Source organism: Dryas octopetala, chromosome 8 (genome assembly GCF_963921425.1).
Source record: "Dryas octopetala chromosome 8, drDryOcto1.1, whole genome shotgun sequence".
Lineage (NCBI taxonomy): Eukaryota > Viridiplantae > Streptophyta > Magnoliopsida > Rosales > Rosaceae > Dryas > Dryas octopetala.
In genome coordinates, this window is record NC_141373.1 from 8,694,083 (window position 1) to 8,709,337 (window position 15,255).

Here is a 15,255-nt window from a genome sequence, read left to right on the forward strand (position 1 = left end):
ATGAAAGTTAACATTTGTACCACTTTGGTACAACTTAACAAGTTCATTGACCAAATTGACACTTTTTAGATTTAGTTGACAAAATTGAAAATTATGGCAAAAATGACAATTATAAGCAGCAAAAACCAAGCTAATTAGAAATACATTCATTTCGGGAGACCCAATTTGATATTACCCCATTTTTTTTGGGAAATTAAATACACACCCATTTTTTAATTTGTCACGTAGGATTATCCATTTTCTGCAGAAAATTCATTTTGTGATTTTCTCTTTTACCTTTGAGTTGAAAAATGGTAAATTTTATTTTTGTCAATTAATGCCTTATTTCAAGGTATTATCATGAAAATTTTTTGTAATTAATTGCCATTAATTTATGAAGTTGAATATTGAGATTTTTCATTTTTGGTTTTCGTTTTTCAAATTTCAAAGTTTTCTGTATTTTCCAAATTAGTGTGTATTAATGCCTTATTTAAAGGTTTTGTCATTTATTTATTTTTTGTAATTAATTCTCATTTATGTTTGACTTTGTAAATTAAGTATATACTTTTTCATTTTGTTTTAAAATTTCAAAATAGGTGTTTAATATCTTGTCCAAATTAGTGTATTAAGACTAACATTCAAAGATTAAGAAGAAACATTATTTATGTTTTCCAAACATCATTAAACTTCTATTCTCACATGTTCTTTAGGTTAACAATTTCAAAAGTTCAACACGGCGTTTTTTGTAGTGTTTTTAAGTTTCATTTCATCCTTACTTACAGGTAAGTAATGAGTTATTTTGCTTTGGTTGTGTTTGTGGTTTCTTCAATTTTTTTTTCTTCTTATTTGATTTTTCTTCATCTTCTATTTTTCTTCATCATCAATCTTCTTCTTCTTCTTCCTCCCATCTTTTTCTTCGATCTGTTTTTTTTTTTTTTTTTCAACACCAAGCCTTCCATGATTATAGTTCTTGTTTTTCTTCCACATTTTTCTATCTGAGTAAGAGGTGATGAAACCATTGGTATATAAACCTCAAAAGGAGGTTGGTAATTATATATTTTTCTTGACATGAGTGATAGGTATCTTCTTATTTTTCTTTTTTTGTTTTATATACCTGGGTCCAAGGTATGAGTATTTGTATTTATATATCTTAGTGCTATGTTTGTATTGTGTTAGATTTGTTATATTTTTATTAGATATTTCTTTTTCTTTTTCTTTTTTTACCAAAAGTGGAGGCTTACTGTGTTTTTTTTTTAATCTATATTATAGGTATATTATATGTATATTGGGTGTTTAATTTTTTGGTATTTGAGTGTTTATATGTTGATATTCATAATTGGTAACAATTTTTTTTTTAATTTGATGCATAATTTATGAAATTTCATCAATTAAAACATTTAAAATTAGGAGTAATAAATGCCTCAAATCACTGATATTTAAATATTGCTCAAATTAGAGCAATGACATCTTTTGTAAATATCCACAAATTCATGCTTAAGTCATTATCTAACGTGGAAAAAAAAAACTCATACACATTTATTTACCTACTGGTCCTACTCTAAAATGGGGTATTCAAAATAGTGTTATATCTAAAAGAATTGACTATGTTATAGTGATTTCATTAATAATATATATATATGAGTGCTCTAAAACTAACCAGTTATCAAGTTAATACGAAGCTAACCATGCTTTTGGGCCTATCACATAACTAATTTCATAATCCGAACCATCAATAATTTAGGCACTACTTCAAAGATTATCATTGCAAAAAATTAACTAAATCGAAAACCATGTAGTCATCTACTTAAAATCAAATAAATAGACGACCAGTGTTTTCGATAAAAGCATATAAATAGTTGTTATTATAATCAAATGGCTAAATGGCTTCGATTTTAGAGATTTTTTACAGGGATAATCTTTGAAGTAGGGCCTAAAAAATAGACGGTTCAGATTTTAATATTACATTATGCAGTGGACCCAACAGGGTGGTTAGCTTTGTATTAACTTACTAACCAGTTAGTTTTAGAGCATTCTTGTATATCTATATATATATATGTCATAGTGATTTTAATTAGTAAACACTTGAAATGATGATTATCATTTAATAAAATGGTTAAACAATTTTCGATTTGTCTTTGTTTTTTCCTTTTTCAGGCCGTATAGATTATTGAATGTAGGACTTAGAAAATATACAACTCAATCATTGAATAACAACGCGGAGTGAGTCCTACAATCTCTTGTTTAACCTTAAACGAGTGATCATCATTAGAAGGCTGCTCTTAATGAAGGCTGCTCCCTCTATATATTACTATCTATTTGCAATTCTATTACAATATTATATCCATAACCCATAACCCTATTCTAAGAACATAACACAATTCTATTATATCCATAACCCATATTTCTAAGAACATAACACAATTCATCACTTTTTCCTGAATTAAAAACTGTAATTTCTGATTTTCTCAATCATAGAAGGCTCTAAAATTTGAAGCAACAAAGTCAATCTAAGTTACAACGTGACCACATGTGTAAAATTCAAACACTAAGGAAAGCATCATTCCTAAAGGCACAGCAAGCACGTACACTGGTTCATATGGAAGCAAGGGTCTCAATGTATTGATACCCTTTAAACCTCTTCAATATTGATGAAGCTTCATCAAAAATGCAACCTGGTGGCAGGTAACAGAGCTTCTTTGAGCTCTTGTCCTTCACATTATAACGCACCACAGTCCCTGGTATGGTCAGCACAAAACTGAGCTCCTCTTCGTCTTCTCCTCGAAAAAAGTTCACCACGGAAAACACATAGCGCTTGGTGGGTTTATGATAAACCATCTTGGGAAAAGCAGTTGCCAAAGCTTCAAAGTCACCATGACACTTCTCAAACCAACCAGACCCATCTTTCTGCATTTCAAAGACAGTGAACAGAGTAGATCGGGGCCTTCGGGTCCCAACAAGATGCAAATGCCCACCAGAGACTCCAAAATAGTCAAAAATCATGGGGTGGGGAGCTTGTGGCATTTTCACATTTTGAAGGCAGTCTGGATTCAAAGAGAAACAAACCAAAATTTGCTTCTGATAATGGTACCAATAAATTGCACCATTCCAGTAAACCCCATTGTCAAATCCCACATCATAATACAAATTATAGAGTCTTTCCACAGGTCTCCAACACTGAGTTTCCGACGAGTAAATTTCGATTTTGATCAGATGGGACAATTCTGATCCAGATGTCTCACTCACAAAAATCACTTTGTAAGAAAGAGATTGTGAAGGATCAAATGCCAAATTCACAGCCATCAACCTTTTGATTGATGAGGGTCCAAGAACCCGAATTCTTTTGGATTGCCCAGAAGCAGAACTGCAAATGTAATAAGAAGAGATCTCTGGAGCATTCACATGAGGCTTGGAATAGCACACCAAACCATTACAGAAATGGTGGATTTGGATTTTGGGGCAGTTAACAAGCTTTGGCTCTGGGCCAAGTTGGTCAGAACCTCCAAGTGAAATGAAGAAAAAATCTTGGTGGGGTTGTAGACGACCATTCAACAAGAAACCCAAGAGAGAGTTGGGGTTTCTGTGGGAGTAGTTCATGGTAAATTGAGTGTCAGAGATGATAGAGTACCATTGTTTTGAGACGCATTTGAATCGGAGAATCGACTTTACTTCGGGAACTCGGAGTAGGATCTCTGTCAACAGGTCTACTGAGTCGGCCACTTCAGTTGCAGCAAAACAGCCTCTGGCTTTGCAGCTTCTTCTGCTTGCTCTGCCTTTCTCAGTTGGCATTCTCACAAGCAGAGCAGAAGGGGTCTGCTTAGTCAGGCACTTAAGTGTCTTGTTGCTTTGACACTTCGGACTCAGGCTTAAAAACACTTTCAGGTTGTAAAAAACGTTTGTTTGAAGTATACTTCGATTTTTATTAAAAATCTTTATGTGCTTCTAACAAAAACGCTACCATTAAAAACATTTTCTATAGAAACACTCTCAAACAGGCTGGTGGACTCACCAACCCTCATTCGAAAAGTTATCTTGTATGGGTTAGTCGTCATACTTTCCTTTTTGTTTTTTCTCTTTTTGTCAAGTAAGTTAGAGCATAGATTCGTTACCAAATAAACAGATTAGCCATGTGTTAGACTTTAATGGAAATCAGAATCAATGGGTCTATTGCGAGTGCTCCATTGTGTGTCTCATATGAATATCATTCAGGGCCGGTCCGTGGATTTAAGAGGCCCTAGGCAAGATTAAAAATTGAGGCCCTCGTATAATATCTAAACTGAGTTAAATAAAAAAAAATCAATAACAAATAAAATTTATCAACATAATTATTTATTACAAGCTAGCTTGGTTCTATTTGTTGCAACAAAATTATCTATTGAGTCATTGACAATAAGATATTAAGATATTTGTTTATACCCAAATTGTATTGTATACAAGGCTTACAAGTTACAAAGTTTCAAGCATATACACATAAAAAATTAAAAATTGATGATCAGTTTATATATAGTATATTATAATATTGTAAATTTGTAATTTGTAAGCCAAACAGCCCAAACCACAAAAATATATAGATTCAGAAAGTGTGTTAATTTTGTTGATCAATTTCTTAAACAATTTTAATTTTAATAATCTAAGTCCAAATTGAAAAAATAAAATAAAAAAGGTTTTACCTCTTTTTAGCTTTCTCTTAAATTTCCTTTATTTCCTCTTCAATTGTACTGTGTGATTGAGAGTGACATAGACGAACGAAGAGATCAAGAGGAATAGAAATAGAATGAATCTATGAAATTATGAAAAGAGAAGAGAAGAAAGACTGCAAGAGTACTGTGAATAAAAAAAAAAAAAAAGGAAAGCAAGAGAGTACTGGACCACAATGGAGATAGATCAGAAGAAAAGAAATAGATTGGAAAAAGTGAAAAGTTAAATCGTTTTGTCTTCTACCTTCAACAAAAATTAATATACAATTATTATTATTATTATTTTTTAAATTTAGTGGACTGAAATATTGAATAACATAATAAGAGGAAGATGCCCAATTTACAATAGGAGGCCCTAAACTAGGCTGGGTCCTAGGCGGTCGCCCAGCCCGCCTAGCCTCAAGGCCAGCCCTGATATCATTAGAGTCGATCTTTTGCAATGAAGCCTTCTCTAATGGGGGATGAATATGGAATGTGAGACAATGTCCAAACTCATTCGTTATTTCTTATTCAGTATTAGATAATTCTTGCGTGCGCAATTCACATGATGTACCAATACATTAAAACTTGATTTTATTTTAGTCACTATATATAGTCTCCAATGTCAACAAATTTTTTGTTTTTGGTGTTAAACATGGGGATTAAAAAGAAATTAACTTTGTATATATTATATATCTACATATTAATAATTAAAATTTAATTCTACTTTCATCCTTACGATTATAATTTCAACATAATTATTCTTTTAATTTGCAATTGCTTTCAATGGGATCTAAATTTATATATTCATCATGTCAGTTCAATATTTTAGTGTTGCATACATGTGGTATGATTGCCCCATTCAAGACTTTTTCCTATCCCTCTGCATGTAAAACACAATTCTATCCATAACCAAATATTTTTCAAAACCTTAACACATAACATGTACACTCTTCCCAATCTATTGATGCTTTGTTGAAGAACTGCTATTCTTAAACTTTTCAATTATAGAAGGCTCTAAATTTAGAAGCAACAAATTAACCAAGTCAATCTTAGTTAAAACTTAAACCTATTCCAGAAGTATAAAATTCAAACATTAGCAAAACAATCCTTGTTGACCCCCAAAAAACAAAACCATCCTTACAAAAGGCAATACCATCACTCTTCAGTTGCAGCAAAACACCCTTTGGCTTTGCAGCTTCTTCTGCTTGTGCCTTTGTCTGGTGCTATGCAAAGTAGAGGAGTCTGCTTGGTAAGGTACTCAGGTGTCTTGTTGCTTTGACAGTACATATTGCGGACTTTTGGAAGGCTTAAAAACAAGTTAAAAGCGCTTTTGACATGCAACATCTTTTAGAAGTAGCTAAAAAGTGTTTTGGAAGCGCTTCTAAGTAAATTTATAATATTCACTCGGATTTTTATTAAAAATATATGCTTTTAATTAACAAAAACACTACCATAAAAAAAACTCCTAAATAATAGCTTTTTCTATACAAAAACTCACATTTTGACTCACCAACCCCAATTAGAAAAGTTATTCAGCATGTGTCACCCGTCTGGCGTTTCTTTTTTTTTTTTGTGTTCGTCAAGTAAGTTAGAATATATGTTAATTACTAAATGAACGGGTAAACCCTGCATTAGACATTAATTGAAAATCACAATCGGTGTGGATCTACTGCACTAATGCTCTATATAGTGAGTCTCATATGAATATCATTAGAGTCTAGTTTGCACAATAAGGCCTTAATATGGGATGAAGTTAAAACGTGACATAGCATTCAAACATTAATTCATGGTGCAATGAACACCTCTCACATATCAAGTTCATCCCACATTAGATAATTCGATCTATCCCAACACAATACACATGACTTACCAAAAAATTAAACTTGGTTCCATTTTAATCACAATAGTTTCCAATCAAAATTAAACTCGTGCCATAACTTGCCCGTGTTGTGCTCGTGTCGTGCCTTGTCCATGTCGTGGCTTGCCCATTTTGTGCTCATGTTGTGTATAGTTTGTCCATGTCGTGCGCTCATGTCGTAGTTTGCCCATGTCGTGTCCGTGTCCATGTCGTATTTTTGAAGTAAATAAAACACTTAACACCGTAGCATTGGGTAGTTTTACCATACACGTGATATGAGAGTATGATTGCCCCATACAACACTTTTTCTTCTCCCTCTGCATGTTAAACACAATTCTATCCATTACCCAATATTTTTCAAAACCTTCACACATCACACTCCAAATATATTGATGCTTTTTAGAAAGAACTGTTATTTGTAAATTTTTCAATCGTAGAAGGCTCTAAATTTAGAAGCAACAACTAAGTCAACTCAACCATACCTGTTCCACACTTCCACATGTATAAAATTCAAACATTAGCAAAGCAATCCTTGTTGACACCCAAAAAACAAAACATCCTTACAAATTAAGGCAAAGAAAGTACACTGTGTTCATATGGAAGCAATGGTATATATCAACAAAAAACCCAAGAGAGAATTGGGGTTTCTTTGGATATATGGGATATTAATGAGCTAGTTTTGGGACTGGATCAAGTTGGTCTGAACCTCCAAGAGAATTGAAGTGAAAATCTTGGTGGGGTTTTGGACGACCATTCAACAAAAAACCCAAGAGAGAGAATTGGGGTTTCTTTGGAAGTAGTTCATAGTAAATTAAGGGTCAGAGATGAGAGAGTACCATTGTTTTGAGACACATTTGAATTTTAATTAGAATCAACTTTACTGCAGGAACTCGGAGTAGGATCTCTGTCAACAGGTCTACCGAGTCGGCCACTTCAGTTGCAGCAAAACAACCTCTGGCATTGCAGCTTCTTCTGCTTGCTCCTCCTTTTTCCGATGCGATTCTCACAAGCAGAGCAGAGGGGTTTGCTTGGTTAGGCACTCAGGAGTCTTGTTGTTTTGACACTTTGGACTCTTGGAAGGCATAAAAACATTTTCGGGTTGTCAAAAGCGCTTTGTTAATAAGCACTTTAGAAGTAGCTAAAATTGCTTTTTAGTACTTTTTGGAAGCATTTCCAAATAAATTTATAATAAGCACTTGGAATTTCGTGAAAAATATATGTTTCTAACAAAAACGGTACCATAATAAAGCTATTGATTTTCTATAGAGAAACTCCCATTTTGACTCACCAACCCTCATTAGAAAATTATCCGGCATGCGTTACTCGTCAAACATTTCATTTTTCCTTTTTCTCTTTTTGTCAAGTAAGTTAAAACATATCTTAGTTACCTAATTAACAGGCAAACTCTGTGTTGGACAATTGAAAATCAAAATCAGTGTGGACCAAATGCTCTATAGTCTGTCTCTTAACAATATCATTAGAGTCTTGCACAATAAGGCCTTAATGTGGGATGAATTTGGAATGTGATACAACATTCGAACGTTCATAGTGCAATATTGAACAGACTCTCACATCATGGGTTCATCCTGCATTTCTCATTATGCATCAAAGAATTCCTGCTAGCGCAATACACATACCAAAGAATTAAAACATGATTCCATTTTAGTCACTTAGTTTCTAATTTCAGTAAATTTACTTTTATAAGGTTATTTGAGGAAGATATTGTGGGCGGGCCGATCATGAGATGTTGGAGGACTGAGAGTTTGAGACGAACCACCAAACTGGGGCCCATGGGTATCTATGTACATTCACATGTTTTTTTTTTCTCGGATAAGTACTTAAACAAGTGTATAAGAACTCAAAATCAAGATTGTAAATAATAAGAAAGCATGCCACAAGAATAGAGAATCAAATGCAAAAGAGTACGTACTGAATGACCTGTGATATAATTTGAACTTCATTGGGAAACCAATGAAGGGTTTAAAAGTTTTCTTCCATTCTATGTTTGGGGGAAAAAAAATTATTTTTTAGAAAATGTGTATTTGGGTTTTGAAAATTTTTATATTCATTATTTTATGTAGTTATTAAGGTATAATTGGTATTTGGTGGCCAAAAAAAAAAAGTTAATTGGTATTTGTACCGTGGGTATAATATATGAATGAATAATGCTATACTTACCACATTCTTATACCACATTTTTATACCATCTGACGTGTCATTACTTTATTGGACAAAGTTTTTCTTTTTCTTTTTGGGTTTTTCTTTTTATTTTTTAGTATCCAATGTATGAATGCCATGTAAGTTGCCACATAAGGTGGTATGAAATTATGGTATAAAAATGTGGTATATGTAGCACTACTGTATATGAATCGGTGGGCCTCTTTGAATTGAGCTATTTTTATCTTCGGATTGGAGGTTTAAAACAATTTACATTACTTGGTCTTTTTATATAAATAATGGACCTAAACATGGAAGGGGTAGCAATTTAGTGTTAGTGGGGTCATGTGTTTGTGTCGTACGTGTTCGTGCTCGTGTTCGTGTCGAATACCTAGTAAACCCTAACCGATCAATTAATCGTTTTGAATAACTCAACACAAACCCAATTCGTTCATTATAAATGTTGTTTTCGGATTTACCCATATATATATATATATCTTATGAACTAAAAATGTAAAATGAAGTTACTTTTATTTGCAGACCAAAGATATCACCATATATCACACTTCTAAAATAAAAATATGCTTGATCATGATAATAACAATATATCATGAAAAAAAAAAAAAACAAACTCTATGATTGTACAATTACTCATACAAAATACATGATAGGTGATTCCTTAATAAGTGCTTCTATGTACATTTACAATAAGAACTTTTATTTATTTATTTTTTTAACAATCTTTATATACTTTTAATAAAGCTCTACCATCAAGACGCTACTGATCGCAAAAGCATTTTCTGTAGAAACGCTCCTAAGCAGGTCTTGGACTCATCAACTCCCATTAGAAAAGTTATATGTCTTAGGTCCCTCTTCTAGCTTTTTTTTTTTTTTTTTTCTTCAGGTAAGTTGAAATATATTTAAGGGATCCCTTATGGGGCCCACTCCATATAATATTTCAACGATCTGAACCATCTAATTTTTAGGTCTATATTTAAATATCATCCTTGCAAAAAATTAAACAAATCAGAAACCATTAAGCTATCAAATTTATTCAAATAAATAGACGAAAAAATTATTTTCGATAAACATTTGAAACGGTGATCATTTAATCAAATGTCAAATATTTTCCAATTAACCTAATTTTTTGCAAGAACGATCTTTCAATAAATGCCAAAAAAATAGACGTTCTGAACATCAAAATAGAATATGGAGTGGATCCCATAAGGGATCCCTCAAATCAGTTGATTTAAGGAATCCCTCAATGGAAGGACACTGTATACATACATATATATATGTTGTTACCAAAGAGTGGGTAAGCCATGCGTCAGAATTTAACGGAAATTCACAATCAGTGGGTCTATTGCTAGCTAGTGCTCTATAATGAGTCTCATATCGTGAGAGTCTCTTGCATAAAGGTTTTCTATAATGTCGAATGGATACAGATTGTGAGAGGTATTTGAATGCTAAAGGTGCAATGAATGTACACTCTCTCACATCTCAGGTTCACCCCGTATTTCTCGTTTTGCATTAAATAATTCTTACTAGCGCAATACACATAAAAAAGAATTAAAACATGATTCCATTTTAGTTACTATAGTTTTTAATTTCAACAATTAAATTTACTTTTATAAAACTATTTGAGGAACATATGTGGATGGGTCCATCTTGAGATTTTGGAGGCCTGAGATGAACCATAAAACTGAGATCCTTAACTGCATGTCTAGGTGCATTCACGTGATTTTTTTTTATTTTTTTATATGTACTCACAAGAATTATAATAAGAACTCAAAATCAAAATTGTAACCTAATAAAAGAGTATATATAGCACAAGAATAGAGAATCAAATCAAAAGAGAGCTTGAATCAGCTATGAAAATATTCAAACTTCATTTGGAAATCCATAAAGGCTAGGGTTTGAAGGTTTTCTACCATTCTAAATTTGGGTTTTTGGGTTGTAGGTTTAATAAACAAGTGGGTCTCTTTGAATTGAGCTATTCTTATCATGTTTGGATTGGAGCTATAAAAAAAGTTACTTACTTGAGATGAACCTAAAATTTGGGGACCTGAACATTTAGACAGGTGCACGTGGAAATTTAGTGTTAGAGGGGTAGTGTGTTCTTCTCATGTCATTTCGTGTTTGTGCTGAATGTCTAGTCAACCATTGCCTGACCTATTTATTTAATCATGTTGAATAACTCAACACTAACCAAACTCATTTATTATAATGTTGTATTCGAATTGACCCATAAATCTTGTGAACTAAAACTTTAAAATCAAGTTTATTTTTTTTAGACCAAATTTTTCACTAGCTCATACACTTAGAGAATACAAATCTACTTAACCATGATACTAATGTCTAGTGGCACCTAAGGAGGAGGTCCAGAGTTCTTATCTCATGAAAGACAATTGTTGATCAATAAAAAAAAAACCTATGATAATAACAAATCATATAAAAAATAACTATATTATTATACAATTATTCATATATACAAAATATACATGAAGGATGATTGCTTAAGAAGGGCTTCCAAGTACATTAAAGTAAGCACTTTAATTTTTATTAAAAATATTTTATCTGCTTGAACAAAAGCACTATTATCTAAACCGCTATTGAGTAAAAATGATATCTACATAAAAATTTTGAAGCAGGTCCTTGGGCCTACCAAGGACTTTAGGTAGGCCGGACCAAGAACAGCCCAACCTTTGGGTCAAGCTAAGTTAGGGATTTTTAGCCCATCAGCCTGGCTCTTCTACTTGTGCTTGTTCGCGTGACTCACCAACTCTCCAGATACCCAGTAGCTCCCAACATCCTCTTCTTCAGAATATTATGTTCTCCAAACCCGTAAAAGAAATGGCAGAATTAACCCATCAGCAAAAGAGTGAAGAGAAAGCACTTCGTCACTCATTGTGGAAAGATTAGGGAGGAACTGGAGGGGATTGTGTCGAGGTTCCTCAAAAGAATCAGAAAGTGAGTTCCAAAATCCTTCTCTGTAAATGTGCTTCATTTTTATTAGATAACTCAAGCTCTTACAAATAAAAAAACGAGTTTTTAGCATTTCATTTTGTGAGTGTGCCATAGAATTTGCGAGTGTGATCAAGAGTAAGGCATATATTAATATTTCTGCTTTTGGTGTTTTTAGGCCTCTCTATCTTCTTTTTTTATTGTTATTTTTTATGTTTTATTGCTAATTCCCAATTTCTGTGTAGGAATATGTTTTGGCAACTGTGTTATTATTAATTGCTTATGTTCAAAATTATCATTTTATCCTGTAAATGCAATTGAAATGATACAAACGTATGTGCTAAAAAAAGTTACAATAGTTTTAGAATTGGTTCAGATTATGAAATTAAATCAGTGTGATGTGCCCAAAATGGTGGTTAGTTTTGTATTAACTTGCTAACCAGTTAGTTTTATTGTATTCTTGTGTGTGTGTGTGTGTGTATATATATATATATATATATATAGGATATTAATGCCTACTGCACTGTTTTAGTCTTTCACTTTATTGCTAATTGCCTAAACTTAAAACCATTGAAATTGAGCAAGCTAGTGATTAAAGGATCTGGTTTTTGTTATTTGGTAAGTCAACCAGGTTGTAGTGTTGGGTTTGCAGTGGCTCTATATCTAAAACTGAAAGTTCACATGTGTTCAGTTTTCTGGGAAACTAGTCAGACCATGAATCAAACAAAAGTTAAGATATTTCTGTATTTGGTTTTCGTCTGTTCATCAGTGTTTATTTCTTGGAAACCTGACCTACTATCCTTTGGCGAGGACTAGTACTGAAACCCAAGGAAATTAGCAACATAAACCTAAAAAAAATGAAGATTTGTGTATGCCAAATACTCAAAAGTGATTCGATCAGAAAGTTTAGCAGTTGTTAACCATATTATCTAAGGGAGCTTCTTGTAGTTGTATGATACTTATGCTACTGTAAAACTACAGCTTGTTTATTGGGGGATCACTCTATGGTATGGTTTACTTAATGTGTGCAATCTATAAATTGATCGTACAGTTTCCTTTTCCTTTTTTTTTTTTCTTTGGAGGCTAGAGTGCTTGGTGATTCAAAGATAAATGGAAATTTGTGATCTTTATATTTGGGTTTTAGCTCAATTTAAGATACTAATAATTTCTATTGTAAAAAGGTATTATCAATGTGAGCAGAGTGCATGCTAAGAGGCTAGTAAGAATTACAGTTGAATAACTAGATTTAGGCGTAAACTACTTAGGTCCAAAATGCAATTTAGACTATTCTACTTTTGGGGCAAGGGGTTAGAGTATTTTGGACTTTCCATTCTTCTGTTGGTAAATATTAACCCTAATCACTTGAGATATACATTGATATCTAGTAGCTGCCACAAACCGTCATGGAATTGGTATGTGGGTGCCATTTTTGTTCTTTCTTTCTTTAATCCCTTACCAACAACTTTTCTTTTTATTGATATTTTGTTTTGTAGAGAATTGGTGTTTTGAGTTTGAATGATGTCAATCCCATCTGCAGAGGCCATTGCCAACAACGAAGATCTTGTATTTGAAATCCTCATTCGATTGCCCCCAGAATCACTCATTGGCTTCAAATGTGTGTCCAAGCAGTGGCTCTCTCTCATTTCCAACCCCAAATTCATTGACACCCACATCCGTCGCCAAGGCACTCCTGTCCCTTCCGGCCTTCTCTTAAACAACGACTATCTACACACCCCAGAATTCCAATTTGTTCCTCTCAAATACACGGACTGCACTCGCACTCAACCCAAAAGCCCTCCATATCTGAGCTATCTTGGTGTCCCACGCATCAAAATCCTCCAATCCTGTAATGGGTTGCTTCTGTGTTCTTCTGCCTACCTCACAAACGATCCCAACTTCAAACTCAAATACTTTGATCTGGGTATTACCCATGACTTCACCACTTCTGTTACTGAGAGTTATTCCGGGTTTAGATACTATATCTGTAACCCCACCACCAAACAGTTCATGACCCTTTCTTTTCCCAGTGATGAATTTGAATGCATGGTTGCTATAAATTTAGCTTTTGATCCATCCCATTCACCCCACTTCAAAATAGTTTGTATTCGGAATGTGGATGATGCTTATTCGATTCATATTTATGAATCCCAGACTAACTCATGGAAGCCATCTCCAATAGCTTTTGATCCACCCTCTCCTACAGATTTTGGTACCCCTGTGTTTTGCAGGCGTGCTATTCACTGGTGCAGTGAGCAACAGACCTCCCTTTACTTCAATGTGGATACAGAGTGCTTGAACCCAATGCCCATGCCTCCATTTTTGTGGCTTGGTGATATCTGTTATTTTGGGGAGTCACGAGGCCATCTACATCTGATAAGGATCACAACCTCTACTACAGAATTCGATGTGTTGGAGTTGGAGGAAAATTACTCTGCATGGTTCGTGAGGTACCACGTCAATCTTGATTCTTTAAGAGTTGCTTTCCGTGATAGATATTTGATTTCCAGCAACAAGTTTTTTGCTTCGGTTTTGAGCATTGTTCGTGCGGAGAAAGAAGAGGAATCGGAACTCGTGCTGTTTGTGTTTGGACTGGTTGTGTCATACAATTTTAAAGATCGTAGGATGAAGAAACTTATGCGTTTGTTACCTTGTCAGGAAGCTGCAGCTAAAGAATTAAAGTTCGCATCGGCAAATGCCTTTCCATTCGTAGGGACTCTCTCTCCCATTTGATGTAAATGGGCTTCATCATCTTTTGTAGTCAGCTTTTCATTGTCTTATAATCCCACTTGTGTAGTTCAATCTGACTGTTAATGAAGCCCTCAATTTGGGTTGTGCACTACTGGGACTGCTAGCTTCCTTTTCCATTGTTATCGCTCTCACTACATCATAATATATCAATACTCTATTCAATATTGTTATTTCTCATTGGAGCTCCTTTGAATTAATCTGTCAACTATGTGATACGCAAAGCGTCTCAATACACTAATTAAAACGAAAAAGGGTCTCCTCTCCTCATTGCCATGGAGAGTCCATGCATGTATTCAAACACCTTAGGAAAAGGGTTGACATTAGGAGTGAAGCAATATGGCATGTCTTTGTTCAGTTGGCCCAGTGGGATCAGTTGCCTATTGTTCTTTATATAACAGCCTTACAATTAAGTTGGGTAGGGGCCTCTATTGAGATACTGGGATAGAGAGGGAGGGAGAGGTTACCTCGCATTGCATCCCTCGATATTAAAAAGTACCATAAGAAGTTGAATGGACTAATTCAACGTGAAATAAAAAGTAAAATTTGACATGGATTTGTCATTTCAAAAATTGCAAGCGACAAAATTATCTCCTAATTAAGCATGCATGTACATATATTAAATGCGTCGATGACCATTTGGTCAGTGTCATTCAGCCTAATCTATGTAGTAGAATTCTGAGTTCAAATCGATCTCATAAACTACAGTTGTTGATTAATAAATATATAAATGAACAAGCTAAAGATCATAAACAACCCATGGTGATAGAGAATTAAGCTTGGCCCCCTCCTCCTCCATTTTCCCTCATTGGAGATCTGGAAGCCCTCCATTCGGGTTGGGCAAAACCCAAGCGGTTTACTCTTAAGCACTCAAGC

General features: G+C 33.9%; 2 protein-coding genes across 2 annotated transcripts; one reads left to right on the forward strand and one right to left on the reverse strand.

Annotated features, from left to right (window-relative positions):
* Positions 1 to 2,571: 2,571 nt before the first annotated feature.
* LOC147276898 (F-box protein At5g07610-like) lies at positions 2,572 to 3,765 on the reverse strand. The gene has a single exon (XM_086255779.1). The coding sequence runs from the start codon at positions 3,763 to 3,765 to the stop codon at positions 2,572 to 2,574; it is 1,194 nt and encodes a 397-aa protein (XP_086111905.1).
* Positions 3,766 to 11,470: 7,705 nt separating this feature from the next.
* LOC147276899 (F-box protein At5g07610-like) lies at positions 11,471 to 14,503 on the forward strand. Its single transcript, XM_086255029.1, has 2 exons — positions 11,471 to 11,640; positions 13,128 to 14,503. Exon 2 carries the CDS (start codon positions 13,150 to 13,152, stop codon positions 14,362 to 14,364), a length of 1,215 nt encoding a protein of 404 aa, XP_086111155.1. The 5' UTR covers positions 11,471 to 11,640; positions 13,128 to 13,149; the 3' UTR covers positions 14,365 to 14,503.
* Positions 14,504 to 15,255: the final 752 nt, after the last annotated feature.

What these genes read in the sequence shown, in the direction of transcription:
- LOC147276899 (XM_086255029.1), top strand. Translation starts at nt 13,150, where the DNA reads ATGATGTCAATCCCATCTGCAGAGGCCATTGCCAACAACGAAGATCTT.
- LOC147276898 (XM_086255779.1), bottom strand. Translation starts at nt 3,765, where the DNA reads ATGCCAACTGAGAAAGGCAGAGCAAGCAGAAGAAGCTGCAAAGCCAGA.